A 17,118-nucleotide genomic window follows, 5' to 3' on the forward strand; every position below is an offset into this window, starting at 1 on the left:
TGTGAAGGACTTTTAAAGTCAGTCTCAAGGAGAGCATAATAAATGCTCAACTTGTACAAACAATAGACTTCCAGTCTTGAAGTTGTGATCACATGACCCTTCTAAGACTTTTCATTCATGTCTTAAGAAAATGTGAATAAGAAGCAGTATATCAGCAGATGAACTTGGAAAAAGCACAAAGAAACACATCTTTCACCATTCAAGGTAGCATCTAGCAGAGCATCTAGCAATTGCAAAATTTTCAAAAATAATAGGTTTGTTATATTTTTTCATGATGGAATACAGAATGAAGACAAATATTGACTTACCACAGATTCAATTCTTCCACTCAAAGTCCTATATTGCTGTGTAGCTGGTGAATTTAACTGGTCACTGTAGTTAACATTTAGAATTTGAAAGCTGCTATGGTAAAAGTAAGATTTTTTATCTGTAAAACAAAGAAAAAGCAGAATCAGTCTTGCATTACTAAGTACTTTAATCTTTATTTAGGATTATGGGATGCTATTACATATGATTAAATTATTTTGGTTCCCTTAAAAGAAAAAAATACTCAAAATTTAATATAAATATCTATAATAAAATTATTTTCTTTCAGTTTTAATAAAGTTTGGCAAAACTGTGACTGTGAAAAATGTATGAAAATTAGAACAGTATTACTTGAGAAATTAAATTGTTCAGAAGTATCATAATTTTCATTTTATTATATTTTGGGAATATTTATAATCATAGGTTTATTTATTCAAAAATATTAATGATATCTATAATATGCTATTATTTTTGTCATCAAGGAATAATCTAAAGTAAGTATGAATAGTTTTAAAAATTATTTCAAATAATTTTCTCACTAGAGGAACTAGCGACTTGCCCTTAATTTTCTGGACTAAGCTAGGAAATAAGTCTTCTAATGATATCTAATCTGGTTGTTCAATGTGAATTATTTCCATTGAAAAGTGTCTTTCAGAGGACCTATTTGCCTGTCTGAAGGAAATAAAAATCTCTAAAACATACTGTATACATCTTAGAGACATTATGCATGTGAACATAATTTAATCTGTCTCAGGAAAAAGAATCTCTGCTTCCTTTTGGTCATTCATATATATAATTTATGCAGAGAAATAACTCAATAGCAGGAAGCAATTGGAGAGCCTGGGGGAAGGGTAGTGTAGCCTTTTGTGGCAGAAGGACAAGTCTCTCTAGGGCAGTAAGTGGTCACTGGGATACACTTTGAAGAGGAGTTACCTAAGTTCCTCCCTTTGTGTTTAAGTATGACAATACAGTGCCATTAAGAATGAAAATAGGGAAGAAGAACCAAGATGGCGGCGTAGGTAGACACACTGTGCCTCCTCGCACAACCAGAACTGACAGAGAATCGAATGGCAAGGGGGTCCAACACCAAGGAAATAAAAAATAAACATTCATCCAGACCAGTAGGAGGGGCGGAGACGGGCACTGGGGTGGAGAGGACTCTCGTGGCTGTGGCGGGACCGAGACTGGTAGAGTGTGGGACGATGCCCCGGAACACTAGCAGACCCTGCAGCCCCACATTTGCACAGATAGACCAAGAGGGCCGGACTCAGACTGGCAGAGAGCGGGGCAGGCAGAGCAGTGGGTAGCACCCCGCGGCCCCACATTCACGCATAGATAAATCGGACCAACGGCGGGGAGCGAAGCAGACCTCGCAACCCAGGGCTCCAGCATGGGGAAATAAAGCCTCAAACCTCTGATTGAAAACGTCCATGGGGGTTGGGGCAGCAGCAGGAGAGACTCCCAGCCTCATGGGAGAGGTCATTGGAGAGACCCACAGGGGCCTAGAGTGTGCACATGCCCACCCACTCAGGAACCAGCACCAGAGGGGCCCAGTTTGATTGTGGGTATCGGAGTGAAAGACTGAAATCCAGAGGAGAGTGAAGCAAGCACCATTGCTCCCTCTCTGTCCCTCCCCCACGTACAGCATCACAGCTCAGCTACCAGCGTTACCCCGCCCTGGGGAACACCTAAGGTTCTGCCCCTTAAAGTAACAGACGCACCAAGACAAACAAACAAACAAAAAAATGGCCCAAATGACAGAACACTTCAAAGCTCCAGAAAAAAATACAACTAAATGAGGAAGAGATAGCCAACCAACCTATCAGATGCACAGTTCAAAACACTGGTAATCAAGAATCTCACAGAATTGGTTGAATCTGTTCGAAAACCAGATGAAAAAATGAAGCCTATGCTAAGAGAAACAAGGAAAAATATACAGGGAACCAATAGTGATGCAAAGGAAACTGGGACTGAAATCAACAGTGTGGACCAGAAGGAAGAAAGAAACATCCAGCTAGAAAAGAATGAAGAAACAAGAACTCGGAAAAATGAGGAGAGGCTTAGGAACCTCCAGGACATCTTGAAATGTTCCAACATCCGAATTATAGGGGTGCCAGAAGGAGAAGAGGAAGAACAAAAAATTGAAAACTTATTTGAACAAATAATGAAGGAGAACTTCCCTCATCTGGCAAAGGAAATAGACTTCCAGGAAGTCCAGGAAGCTCAGAGAGTCCCAAAGAAGCTGGACCCAAGGAGGAACACACCAAGGCACATCATAATTACATTACCCAAGATTAAACACAAGGACCTACATCCAAGATTACTGTATCCAGCAAAGCTATCATTTAGAATGGAAGGGAAGATAAAGTGCTTCTCAGATAAGGTCAAGTTAAAGGAGTTCATCATCACCAAGCCCTTATTATATGAAATGTTAAAGGGAGTTACCTAAGAAAAAGAAGATCAAAAATAGGAACAGTAAAAATGACAGCAAACTCACTGTTATTAATGACCACACCTAAAACAAACACAAGAGCAAACTAGGCAAACAACTAGAACAGGAACAGAACCATAGAGATGGAGATCACATGGAGGATTGTCAATAGGGGAGTGGGAGGGGGAGAGGGGGGGAAAGGTACAGAGAATAAGTAGCATAGATGATAGGTGGAAAATAGACAGGGGGAGGGTAAGAATAGTGTAGGAAATGTAGAAGCCAAAGAACTTATAAGTATGACCCATGGACACGAAATATAGGGGGGGAATGTGGGAGGGAGGGGGTGTGCAGGATTGAGTAGAGTGAAGGGGGGGAAATGGGACAACTGTAATAGCATAATCAATAAATATATTTTTAAAAAAAGAAAAAAAAAGAATGAAAATAACCTGGCTGGTATAGCTCAGTGGATTGAGTGTGGGCCTGTGAGCCAAAGGGACACTTCAATTCCCAGGCAGGGCACATGCCAGAGTTGTGGGCCAGATCCCGGGTAGGGGGTGAGCGAGAGGCAACCACACATTGATATTTCTCTCCCTTTCTTTCACCCTCCCTTTTCCTCTCTCTAAAAGTAAAATAAATAAAATCTTTTTAAAAAAGAGTGAAAATACATTTATTCAATCTGAAACTTTGTTTCTTTTGCTTACCTACAAAATTCACCTTAAACATATTTGACCCCAGGTGATTTGACAGCAAAATCTAGTCAAAAACAAAATTCAGCCACAACTTTTAGTTAGATTGGCTGAAAAGATTATTCCTAGTCACTTGCTTTTTCTAATATTGGTAATTGCATTGCCCCATTGGGGGTTTTTCCACTTCTGCATAATTAAGCACTTTTGCCCATTTGCACTAGCGCATGCAATATATTGCGTTCTCTCTCACTCTCCACATCATGCACCCCCACACACCTACACACAAATCCCCATGCATGTTTTAAAGGGTTTAACAGAATTATATCTGAAATTAAAAATAACCTCAAAGTTTATTTTTAAGTGAAGAAGGCAGATTATAGCATATCTTATCTAGTGAAATTTGACACATCTTACTTATCTACACTAAAACATCTGAAAGAGTATTCTCTGAAGTATTAAGGAAACTTGTTTATGAATGAGCAAGGTATATGTATTCTTTATATTATTTGTTTCTTGCCCATGTTTCCTATATTTTTGTGAGGTAATAATGAAAAATCAAACAAAATAAGGAAAACAAATTAAAAAATAGATTTCTTTTTAAAGTGTTTTTACCCCTTTCTTCTACTGAATTGCAAATTCATCTCCTATTATAATTGTTCTGCTACTAAAACTGTGTTTTCAGGAGACAGATTATAAATGAACAGATTATGAATGTGTTTAGGTACATCCACATTTTAGGGTTGAAAGTTAAGGTTCTTTAAAAAAACATTTCATTTTTATAATTTTATCAGGTTATTAAATGGAAAAGAAAATCATGGTATTAATGAAAAAACAAAACAGGAAAATACTAGTATCAGAAACTATAAAGAGATTTTTTTTCTTTGGCTAGATTACTCTTTCCTTGGTTAAATGTTTATTATACTAAAAAAGGCTAAAAGATAGAAGAGAAAGAAATTTAGATTGAGGGAAAATATAGAAACAAACATATTTAGCAATATATAAAAATATGATTATTTTATATATAATAGAGAAAAAGTGATGACTAAAAATGGCAAACATTTTTATATTAGTTTCAGGTGTACACCAGAGTGCTTAGACAATTACATAACTTAGAAAGTCATCTCCCTGGTAATTCCAGTACCCACCTGGCACTACACGTAGTTATTTAATATATTGACTATCTATCCTATGCTTAACTTTACATCCCCGTGACTATTTTGTAACTGCCCATTTGTACTTAATCCCTTCATCTTGCTTTCCTCAGACCCCCAACCTTCTCCTGTCTGGCAACCATCAAGTTGTTCTACGTATCTATGATTCTGTTTCTGTTTTGTTTGTTCATTTATTTTGTTCCTTGGATTCCCAGTATGAGTCAAATGATATGGTATTTGTCTTGATCTAACTTATTCACTTAGCATAATGTTCTCCAGGTCCACCCATTTTGTCACAAATGGTTAGATTTTGAGGAATGCCAAACTTTTAATCTGAATGTATATTTAGTTATTTAGCCTGAAAAGTAGCACTTTTAACCCTCTGGTACTTACCAAAAGCTAAAAAGTGGATCAGTAGAGCTGCCATCACGGCCAGGACCACCACCCCTGCAACAACAGCAGCAAACACCACGTAGGGACTCAGAAACCTCGAGGGCAGTGATCCTCGTGTTGGTCTTTGAACAAGAGAAAAACATCATGCTACTCATGTAGAAGCCATTATTTCAGCTCTCACCATCATTTTCTGCCTTCCTAAGTCTCTTGGCTGGCACATGGTTCTATTTACGGGAAACCAAGTGATTCTTGATAGGATTTTAGTTCTGGAAATAAACCTGACCTGGACAACATTCTCTTTAATGGTTTTTCTTTCAAAAATTTTTCAGCACTTTGTTGACATTTAGGTAGTTTGATAGAAGCATAAGGAGATCTAATCTTTGGTTTGCAATTACTTTCCCTTCTTCTGCCAGTTGATGAAATTCTCAAGAATAATAACCAATTTTTCTCTGTTTTGTTATCACTTCTTCCAGGACCCTATGTTGAACACTTAGTGTAGTAAGCGCCCTCATGTGGGCACCATCCCCAGGACTGTACATAAGAGAGATCACTTTGAGTGCAGAGAGGGGTGGAGGGAGTCAGAATGAAAGCATTTTTTCACTGTGATATTATCCATATTGTAAAAATGGGGATGTGGCCAGAAGCTAAGAGCTGAGATGCAGGAGAGCAGCAAGCCCCTGAAATAAATGAGGGCAGTGCCACCAGCAGAGAGTCTGTGTGATTTATCCTGTATTCTTAGGAATGTGTCAGTTACCGTGTAAGCCAATAGATTTAGAACAATACAGTATCTGGAATTGTGTGAAGCATACAGCCCAGGTACTATCTTTTACAGTGCCTCTCCCGCTGTACACACACCCCCTACTGAGGAGGTAATCAGAAGAGCTGAGTATGAATTCCTGTTTGATTGGAGATCATATTGTCATTCATCTGAGACTTTATCTTAAATATTAGAATAATGATACCTGCCTCACAAGGCTGTTTTGAAGATCAATGAGGTCATGTTAGCCAACACTTAAATATGTAAAAGTGGAAAGGACATAATCTCAGAATAATAAAAAAGGTGATGAATAATTTAGTTTTAGCTTTATGATGTCTTTGTTCTCCATTGCTCTTATTTGTTCATTTTGCTGTGCTAGTGAAAATTGGTATTCACTGACACTGGTCCAGAGTCCAAGGTTTAGGAGCCACCAGTGGTAATTTTCAAGTTGGAGCAAATTGGCACTTTGACATTTGTTAACTTTTGATCCTGTTTGCTCATCTGTGACTGTATAGGGTTGTTGTGCCAGTGACAAGTGATCACAAACACACGGTGTTAGGCATTTGCGAGTTCCATGAATGTTAGAGGCTGCCCAGCAGTGGGATAGCCAAAAGGAGACAAATTTTGAGGCAAGGCTAAACCTAAAAACCTAAATAACTTTCAAATTGAGCCTCCTCCTCAATCAGGGACTATATTTCCAGAGGTGAACCGATATGTCAAGATTTATGAATGTGGAGAGAGAGGTTCCAAAAAACAAAGATTAAGTTGGAGCTCCAAAGCCTAGAAAACAAAACCCAAAGGCTAGAGTCAGCATATGCTTCAGCTTGGATGACCCTCCCCTGGGAATGACTTTAATGCCAACTTCGCTTCAGTTCATAGACAACATCTTAAACTCAGTGACTGAAAAGCATCATGAGATATATGACTCAGTAAGCAAAGGGTGTGAGCCCAAATTATCATAATCTCACAAGCCATAGTTAATTGTGTGAGAATGGATTGTTCCACCCTATAGAAACCGCCGAAGAAATGTCTGCTCTTTCCAGTGCAATTTGCTCTGGAATCTATGTATGTGGCAGGTTATAAAGCTTACGCCAAGACAAACTCACTTGTGGACAATATTTATTTTGTAAACTATTAGAAAAGATATATATTTCCAAACACTGCCTGAATTTTGACTCACAATGCGATGAAAATCTGTGCAAGAAAACTTTGCTTCCCTGACTGATGTGGCTCAGTGGGTTGGGTGTCATTCCACAAAGCAAAGGGTTCCATTCCCTGCCAGGGCACATATGAGAGGCAACTGATGGGTGTTTATCTCTCACATGGATGTTTATTTCCCTCTTTGTCTCCCTCCCTTCCCCCCTCTCTAAAAATAAATAAATAAATAAATAAATAAATAATAAAATCTTTAAAAAAAAGACTTTGCTGTTAAAACAGGATCCCTATAAGTGAGATTTTCAGTGGTTACATTTAAACAGCAAAACAAATATTCAGTTGTGACATGTTTAACCAGCTTTCCCCTCTCTTTCTCTCTTTCATTGACTTGGAAAAGCTACATGAGTATTGGAAAACTTATTGTATACTTTTGAAACCTGGAGTGTAAGGGATTGTAGTATATTGCCAGTCCTCATGATCATCTTATAAAGTAGGTGTTAGGATCCCTGTTTTGAATGTAGGGAAACTGAGGCTCAGAGAGTAAGTAACTCCTAATTACTCAGGAATGACAGAGCTAGAAACAGAGACCAGGTTGGTGTGACCCAAAGAACATGTGCTCCCGCCCTTACACTACAGGGATTGGGAAAGATTGGGACTCCTGTCTCTCTTGATCTCTCTTAGGGGAAGTAAAGGGAATCAACAACCATTAGGTGTTATGATTTTGTCTTACACATAGTAAGTGTGTAATAAAATAATTGATTTCATTTTAAATTTGAAAGTACACCTGATATTACTGCATCAAATTTATGTAAGACTACGTATTAATCTTTGCCATTGGTACATTGTTATAATTAATATACAACTGTGGCTTAATAGAACATTTGGTAATTTGAGGAAAACAGTGACAGAATAATTGAAAATTGAGATGCATATGTAGTATGTGTGTGTGTGTAGATGACTATATATACACACACAGACACACATATATAAGTTACATGTGTGTGTGTGTATGACTTTTAGACAATTTTGTGTCCGTTTCAGTAAGATTTTAGGTATCATAGTAAAATTGCGATATATATATGTAGTATATGTGTGTGTGTATATGACTATATATATATGACTACATATATATATGACTATATACACACACATAGTCATATATGTGTGTGTATGACTATATATGACTATATATATGGGGGGAACTGTTCCAAGTGTGGGAAATGTGGCTCAGCCCCCACTTGGAAAAGCCAGTGGGGAGCGAGGTTGGCGGGCAGGACCCACGTCCACGGATAGGTTCTCCAGTGGGAAATCAGGCCTGCATTGTACCTAGACTGCTATGAGACTTGCTCTTGCTAAAACTCCCTCACCCTGAGGCAAGCAAAGGATTACTGAGTATCCTTATCTTCCCAAAATCTGGGCTAGACCTTCCAGGTATGGAACATAGCCAATTCAACCATTTCTCCTTTTACATTGCAAATATCCTCCTTTGATGTATTCAGTGACATCCTCTCCTTTGTCTGCAAAGGATAACCACCCCAAACAAACCTTTGCATGGTAAAGGAGGACCTTCTTTGATGTAAGGGGCCTAGAAAAACAATAAAAGCCTGTCAAGGCAAGGGTCAGAGCGCTCTCCTCTTGAGGGAGTGGCCGCGCCATCCCTTTTCCTCCACAAGATTTCTGTAGTCCGTGTGTATTTGAATATTGCAACCACAACAGGTCCTGCTGGCCGGGATCTGCATCATGTGTGTATGTGTATGTGTGTGTGTGTGTGTATATGACTTTTAGACAATTTTGTGTCCATTTAAATAAGATTTTAGGTATCATAGTAACAAAGATTTTGTCCACAGTCATCTTCTCCTGCTATGTATTCTTCCTTGATAATTCCATCCTACAACATGATTTCAGCAAGCACTCAGTAGGATATTACCTCCTAAGATAGATTTTCAGCCTAGACCACTGTCTTTAAGCTCTACAACATCATTTAAAATTACTCATTGGACATCTAATGGATGCTCTATAACCTCCTTAAATATCACAGCTCATCCCTGGTTGGGTGGCTCACTTGGTTGGAGCATCATCCTGTACACCAAAGGCTTATGGGTTTGACTTCTGGTCAGGGCACATACTTAGATTTCAGATTCAATCCCCTTGGGGGCTCATATAGGAGGGATCCAATTGATGTTTCTATCTTACACCAGTGTTTCTCACTCTTTTTGCCCCAGACTGCTTCTAATGTTGGTGAATGTCACTACCATACATCTGGTACCCTAAGTCAGAGATCCAACAATTAGCTGCACCTACTCTGTCTTGGTCACTTCCCACATTCAGGAAGTCACTAAAGAGAACTCATCTTACCACTTGAATCTTTTACTTTATACCTTTTATTTCTTTCTTAATTCTGGCAGTTATTACTTTACTTACATTACTTGAAATGCCTCTTAACTGGTCTCCCTTCTTCCATTAACTTATCAGCTAATTTTTAAGAGACATTTGGTGACTGCCTGCAATATTATAGGTGCTGCAAATGCAATGAAAAGAAACAGAGAAATATAACAGTACTAAAGATGATTTAACTTTAATTTGAATGTACACTGAGAAGACAGAAAGGAATAAGACAAAGAAAATAAGAAAAAAAGCCGGGCCATGGGGGAGAGTGTTTGAGGTGCTGAAAATTTAGGCTGAGTGGACAAGAAATGCCATGCAGAGGTGACATTTAAATAAAGACCAGAAGCAGGTGAATGAGCAAGCATGAGGATACCAGAAATAATCTAGGCAAAAGGAACAGCAGGCCCTCAGGCAGGAACTCCCCTGGTCAATTTGAGGAGCAGCAGGGGGCACCTGGCCTGAAGTGGAGTGAGCAGGTTAAGGAAGGGGTACGTGGGGAGGGAGTGGTGGTGGTGGGAGGATACATTAGAGGAAGAAAAAGTTAGAAAGATAAGAGTACGATGTCAGTTGGGTGGGGAGGGAGAAGATCATTTAGTGCGTTTTATGTACAGACTTTGGTCTTTATTCTGAAAAGTCTTTGAGGGTTTTGAGCAAAGGAGTGACATCAGATCTATTTCTTTAACAGGATCCCTGGGAGGTTCAGGGGAATAGTGGTCTGGGGATGGAGTGGGAGGTGATTTTGAAAATTATTCAGTAATTCAGGTGAGAGATGATGGTGGTTTAGACAATGGTGGTAGTAGCATTGGAGGTGATGATAAATAGTGAGTCTGGATATACTTTAAATCTAGATTGTAGGGGATTTGCTGATGGTTCACTTATGTGATGTAGAAAAAAGAGGAATCTAGACTGAGTGTAAGATTTTTGTTTCTTTCCAATCAACACTTTAAAATTCTTCAGGGGATTTTTTTTTTTTAATTCAAATCTTAGGTTCTGAAATTCTCCCCTTCCCCTGCTTCATTTGAAATTTATCTATAGATTTTTGAGATCCTCAGGATAGCATCCAAACCTTCCACGTGGCATTGAAAGCCCATCACAATCACCTCTGCAGCTCCATCTCCTGCCACATCCTCACCTGTCCACTTATCCCCAGCCAGATGCCTGACGATTCCCATTTTATTTTTAAGATAATTCAAGCATCTTTCTTTTCCCATTAGGTAGTTATCATCTTGTTCTCTCTCTGCCCCTCATAATGCCCAATGAATTTCTCTATTCTAGTCCTTATCCCTTCATGTAGGAAACAGTGAGCCTCTTGAGTGCACCCACATCTAGCTGTAACTCGTGGAAGTGGAGATTCCTCTCATCTGTCAGGATGTGCCCCACCCCTAGTACAATACTCATTACCGAGTCCACACCCAGCCTTGCTTATGAAAAAAATTAATGAATGAGACTGCAAAGAGGAATTTTAAAATAATTATACTGTAGTTTGGAGGGACTTTATATACAATTGTATGCTATGCATTCCTGTTTTGAATACTGACAAAATATAGATAGGAGAATAATCTGTTGCGTGCTTACCATGTCTTTGGCACTGTGTTAAGTTTATCTGTATCATTTGATTTAATCTTTGTAAATGACCCTAGTTTACAGATGATGAAATATAGGCTTAGTTACTCAGCTGGTAAATGACAGAGCTGGAATGTGAATCCAGGTCTCCCAAGCTCAAACTGCAAATGTCCCCATCAGATGAGAAAAGATTTCCTGTTAATTATCACATCATTGTTACTAATTTCTAGCACACTTACTACATTATTATTGATGCTGAGATGGAAAGTTAAAAAATGTTTGTACAGATCTTATACTGCAGAATATACAAACACATATATTTTGATATCTGTGTGTTTACATTATATGTTGGAGTATTAGTTATGAAGAATATGAGAATAGTTCCTCAAACAAGGTCTTATTTGGAATCTCAATAATAGAAAACAGATGAAAATGGAGTAGCTTTTCTGTTTGAATTTGAGGTGGGAGAAAATGATCTATGTTCTGCAAATCACTGATTCAGTCTAATACTTTTATTTATTTCTAAGGTTCTTTTGTTGATAAACTTGATGTCAGCTTAGTTGATAACTCAGTTTGTTAACTTGATAAGGGCACACTGTAAAAGAAAAGTGACACAGGATTATCAGGATCGCATGACTTGATGGTGGCAGAGTCAATGCCACAGGTTTAAGACTTCTTGAATATCTTTGTTTAATTAAATCATGCATCCTGAAGGCTCTGGGTTTATATTGATGATAAGAATCCTATCCTTTGTAAAGTAAGCATAGGGAGTATACTCAATCATATTGTGATAACTATGTACAGTGATAGGCGGGTACTGGACTTACCTGGGTGATCACTTTGTAAGTTATCTAAATGTCTAATCACTATGTTGTACACCTGAAACTAATATAATACTGTATGTCAGCTCTATTTGGACAAAAAAGAATTCTGTCCTCGAATCACAAATGTAATGCACTGCATACATTTTTTTAATTTAGTGATTTGCTTTCCAGTTTATTTTTTTTATCTTGGATAGTATTTAAATAAGGATAGCATTTATCCAAATGCTTATCCAAGATAGCATTTATCTTGTATATATTTAATGTATATTCCCGGAGGATAGAAATTACTTCATACTTCCTGAGGATACAGAGGCTGGGCAAATGGTGAGGGATCCGCACCAGCCTCTATGATGCTTTTGTGAGAGTTAGGAAAAAGAGAACTTCTCTGGGAAGCAGAGACAGTTATACAAGAGTGCTCCTTGGGCTGCATCCAGCTCCACTCTGGGACAGGCACCTTGGCACAGAGCATAGGCTCCATATCTGCTTCCAATCTTCCCCTGAGGCATCCATTTTTGTGTATTGCACAAACTATACAACTATATATAGCAGACCTGCAATGATGTGTTGAACTTTTGAAATCTGCTACTTGTAGGGAAAGCCAATCTAGGATTCAAATTCTTCTTACCAATTGTGCAAGCTGATATGAACAAATAACTAATATGTACAATATGTATGTGTGTATGAATGTATGTAATGGTTAGGTTGTGAGTTGAAGCAGGTTCATGAGAACCTGCTGCCAGTGAAGCTAAGAGCATGGACTCAATGGTTTCACAGGCCAGTCAAGTTTTTCCTTCCCTGGGACTCAGGCTCTTTTAACAGGTCTAAGTCATACAGTCAACCCCATGACAGGGTGTTGCCACAACAGGGCAAATCCACTTTTACTGCTGGGAGACAAATAAATGCCTTCTCTTGTGATGCTCTATTCATACTTTGTTCAGGTGGTTCTAAACGTGGAGAAATCATTTTCATATATGGAAGTCTATGGGCATTTTTCCTCCAGTTTAGTGTTATTATAACATTGAAATCTATTTCAAGTTGATTTATAGCAATTGTTACCCGATTTTAAAAGATTTCACTGAGTTCTAGTAATTAAGGGTGTATTAAACAGTTATTAAAGAAGGAAAATACTGGAGATTATGTGCCATCATAGCATACCAACTCTTAACTTATTTGGCCCCTATTCAATTGAAGAAATAGTTGCAGTTGTGTGATATATCCTTTGTTAATAATATTCATTTTATATTTATGCAAAAAATAAGGCAGGTGCTACATTTTTTCAATTAAAAATTATTTTCCTTTTTGGCATTTCCTTTGTTCTAATATCACTCATGTTTTTGAAACAAAGGGTCTGATATTAAAAAAAAGACTTGGTTAATTGACCTTGAACTCAGCATAGTGTTGAATTCTTGCACTGTAAAAGATATTGAAGGGGACGTGGAAGGAGACCTGGGGTTAGGAAACTTACCTCGTACAGTTAGCCTTGAGTGATTACTGATAGAAGATGAAGATGACTGGCTGACAGAGTCACTTAAAGACTTAGACGTGTATTTTGGGTGCTGCTCTATACACTTAAGGTGCACTTGTTTTTAGAAGGAAGGCTGTCTTTGCTGGAACTGTACAGCTGCCCAAAGGGTGGGGTCTGGCTTCCATGATTGAGATTATGGAACCTTTTTAGTGGGCAAGTGGGCAGAGTGGCATTATGGTACACGGCATCATCATCTACAAAGGTAAGCCTACCTAGGTGATTTGAAAACAACAGAATAGATGGAAATATTTCTTTTGGAACTTCATGATGCTGATATTTTAAGTATATTTCTCTAGGAGTCACCGAACCCACCAAGCTATGAAAGCAATACTTTGCTGACTCTAGCATTGTTGAAGGATGTGTACCCAGTGCCTCAGCACCAACACCTGTAACAGAGAAAGTCCTGACGTGGGTTGCTGCTCTCCTTGCTGATTAAGGTTTGGGGGTCCGCAGCACGTACTCTAGAGGGCAGTGTGAGTTTCGGTCTGAGGTCTACTGTAAAAAGGGCAGCTTCTGACGGAGCCTCTGAGCACAGGTTTGTTCCTAAGCAAGAAACTGTTTAGTTGGAGGTTTGCTTCCTCGTCCATTTCCCTCTAAATAGCACTTTTTCCTTCCTGGAGGTAGTTTTAAAAATAGTTTTTCTTTCAATTTTGACTTTTCTTATTCTTTCCCTTCATTTACTTTCCTTTAATTATTTATTCTTAACTAAAGGGGATCTTTATACTTTACTGGCTCCAAGATTACTTTGCTACCTTTCTACGTGAATATTTACATGAATATTTACAAATAAATATTCATGTAGTATAAATATAATATTTGATATTTTATTGTCAAAATGCTTTTTGGATAATGAGTACTTTAAATTAATTTTTGTATCTATTGAGATGAAAATGTTTTGAAATTGACTTTCAAATGTTGTAGGGATCCAACCTACAACCTTTGGTATACAGGACAATGCTTCCCAACCAAGTTAGCCTCCTGGCCTGGGTTCATCTCATACTTTTAAAGTAATTCAGTGGATATAGACACTCTCTTAGTGGATCTGAAGACAGATCCAATAATACAGTCACCCCAGTTCCTGGGCCCTGTGATAGAACTTCTTTTTTCAGAGGTCTGAGAATTTAATTTATATATAAATAGTAATTAAACAATCCAAGACAGCCGACTCTGAACCAAAGATATCTCAGAATTACCTGGAGATTTATCTAAAATTACTTAACAAAGATCTGGAATTACCTAAAATATATATTATTAGTTTTCATTTTATTTCTCCTACCCTATTTGAATACCCTGCTCTCTCAGAGCATGTGAAGAAGTTGGAAAATAGTGAAGTTTGAGATTTTTTTTAATTGCATTTTTTTTTTTGCTGGTGGGAATATTCTAGCACAGAAGGAAAATTTATGGTTTAATTCATTCCTTGCAATGTTAAACTTGCACAGATGTCCTGGCTTAGAAGTAAGATGGTCAGAACAAAATGTGTCTTTTTTTTTTTTAACACCCCAGCCCATTTGAATGTGTTCTTCCCTTCCTACTGATAATTCTGCCCTTTATTCATGTTGGCAGGAGGAATTGTTTCCCAGTCCTGGGTCCTCAGAGGTGAATGAGGATCCATAAGTTATTTTCAAAATTTCATCAGTTTAGTATACATCTATTTAATTCTGATAAAACCAGCCACAAATAAACAACATTAATTGGGAGTTACATTATTCTAGGTTAATAAAAAGGACAAATCAATTATTAATAGATGCTACCTATTTAAGAGATAACATATTTTAAATTGTGATCTATAGAAACCAAAATTCCAAGGAGAGCTCTTTATAGTTGGAAAGTTTGGTTCTGAGTGAATGTCATATTTCCTATAAGGATGGATCAATTTAGAAATTAGAATGATTCAAGGAATTCTGAAATTATACATATTTTTCTTATTTGCATTATTTACATGTCTTCTTTTTCTTTTGGATGACTTTTGATATATACATACATACTTCTAAGGGCCAATTTTTTAAAAATCAGAGAAATTCCTTTGCAAAATTAAAAATGTTTCAGTAAAATACATTTCAAATTCTATCAAAATTACTAAAATATATTACATTGTTATAAAAAGTTTGTGACTAGTGGGAAAATATAATTCATAAGCTCACCACTTTAATACAGCAAACATGATTGGTGTTTTATAGTCTAGTCCTCAACAGTTTTTAACATGTGTAGCTTTCCAAAGTGGTAGTTGATAAGTAAATACAATTTTGTGACTTATTTTTCACATAAAATGAGAATAGATATGATACATAAATTTCTCCATAGGTTTTTACTTATTTTAATGAATTTGTTATATCCATTGCATGAATATGAAATAATAGGCATTATTTTCTTTATGTATTGGAAATTGTTAATTTTTATTTATTGTTGGAAACTCATATATATTCAAACCTATGTTATTGTGCATATATTTTATTTTTTAATTAATTTTGAATTATAGTTGACATACAATATATTAGTTTCAGGTGTACAGCATAGTGGTTAGGCATTTATATCATTTACAAAGTGATCCCTCCAATAATTTCAGTACCATGTGGGCCCATACACAGTTATTACAGTACCATTGACTATATTCTCTATGCTGTACTTTTATATCTCCATGACTACTTCTATGATGGTAGTTGTACATCTTAATCCCCTGTACATATATTTTATTATTAAAATAATTTGAATTTTGATTGAGTTTTCTAAAGTTTGTGACATTTAAAATAAACTCAACTACACTTAACATAACCAACAAATTGTCCATGCTTTTATTTATCCCCCTTCCAAAATCACAGTAACATCATATTTTTCTGTGTCATGAAAAAAACCAAAAGGAGCAATATGTACACTCATAGATACATACACAAACATATCGAATTATATTGTATAATAATTCTGAGATTGTACTATCTGACTCTAGATTATGCTACAATTTATTTTGGTGAGAGTATATAAAAATAAGTATTTGTTAACTAAAAAACTAGGCAAATACTACTTTCTTCATAAGTATGAGTAATAATTTACCTGAAAACAATACCGTAAGTATATACAAAGTAGAAAAATGTTGTTACTTTCTTAAAGAAAAACTTCATGATTCATTGCATATTTAATATCTAGTAATGATACTATACCAGGAGTAAAAATACAGAATCCTCAAAAAATTTTAAAACAACAGAAGAATTTTTCTACTGATTTCATTTTTTAAAGTTCACATGTTACTTTTTGAAAAGTAAAGCATATGAAAACAAAAACACTTCCTTATTTAAAAATATGTTGTCATAATGTCAAGCCCTCTGTTTAAGTCATTTCATTTTGCAAAAAAAATCAGTCAAGCAGCCAAGAATCTTATTTAAACAACATCAAGCATATTATCTAAAAGTATCTAAGATTGTTAATGAAGTTTCCAGGAAAGTAACTAGAAGATTGCTAGACACAGCCAAAATTTCTTAAGCTTCTGTATATTTTTCATATGCTCTAAGATATAATAAAACTTACAAAACTATAGAGGCAAAAAGAGGGCTTACCTATACATTGTAATCCTGAATGATGAAGAGGTCCTTGTTTTTGCCTGCTCTGAGATTTTCACTCAAATGAATGACTGTCATATATTATGTGTGATCTATGAAAGAGCTGATGTCAAAGGAGGAAATCCCACACCTAACTTGTTAAACAAGTCTGAAGGAATCAACTTGAACCAATAGTATGACTTGGGGAACAGAATCAGAAAGGGAATTTCACAAATCAGGAAGAATTTCATTCTGGTAAATTGTGATTCAATACCATAACAGGCGCCAGGTATCTTGTGGAAGTCTGCAACCACTCCACACACTGCAGGGTATTTCTTCTTCATGTAAAGATGTGGCACTCTTGCCCTGTTATCATAGTGTTGCAGACCTCATTCTTTGCCATAGTAAGCCAAGA

The 17,118-nt window shown here is 36.8% G+C and overlaps 1 protein-coding gene across 3 annotated transcripts in view; it reads right to left on the reverse strand.

Moving 5' to 3' along the window:
- LOC112320144 (transmembrane protease serine 11D) overlaps window positions 1-16,817 on the reverse strand; it is a 51,006-nt gene extending 34,189 nt beyond the window's left edge. For all 3 annotated transcript variants that reach the window (XM_045185691.2, XM_045185698.2, XM_024577587.3), the window contains exons 1-3: window positions 16,722-16,817; window positions 4,968-5,089; window positions 309-427 (exon numbers count right to left, since the gene is read on the reverse strand). In XM_045185691.2, the coding sequence (XP_045041626.1) occupies window positions 309-427; window positions 4,968-5,089; window positions 16,722-16,729 (249 nt within the window). In that variant the 5' untranslated portion in view covers window positions 16,730-16,817. The remainder of the gene's footprint in view (window positions 1-308; window positions 428-4,967; window positions 5,090-16,721) is intronic.
- Between the last annotated feature and the right edge of the window lie 301 nt (window positions 16,818-17,118).

This window comes from Desmodus rotundus, chromosome 4, assembly GCF_022682495.2.
Source record: "Desmodus rotundus isolate HL8 chromosome 4, HLdesRot8A.1, whole genome shotgun sequence".
NCBI classification, from domain to species: Eukaryota; Metazoa; Chordata; class Mammalia; order Chiroptera; family Phyllostomidae; genus Desmodus; species Desmodus rotundus.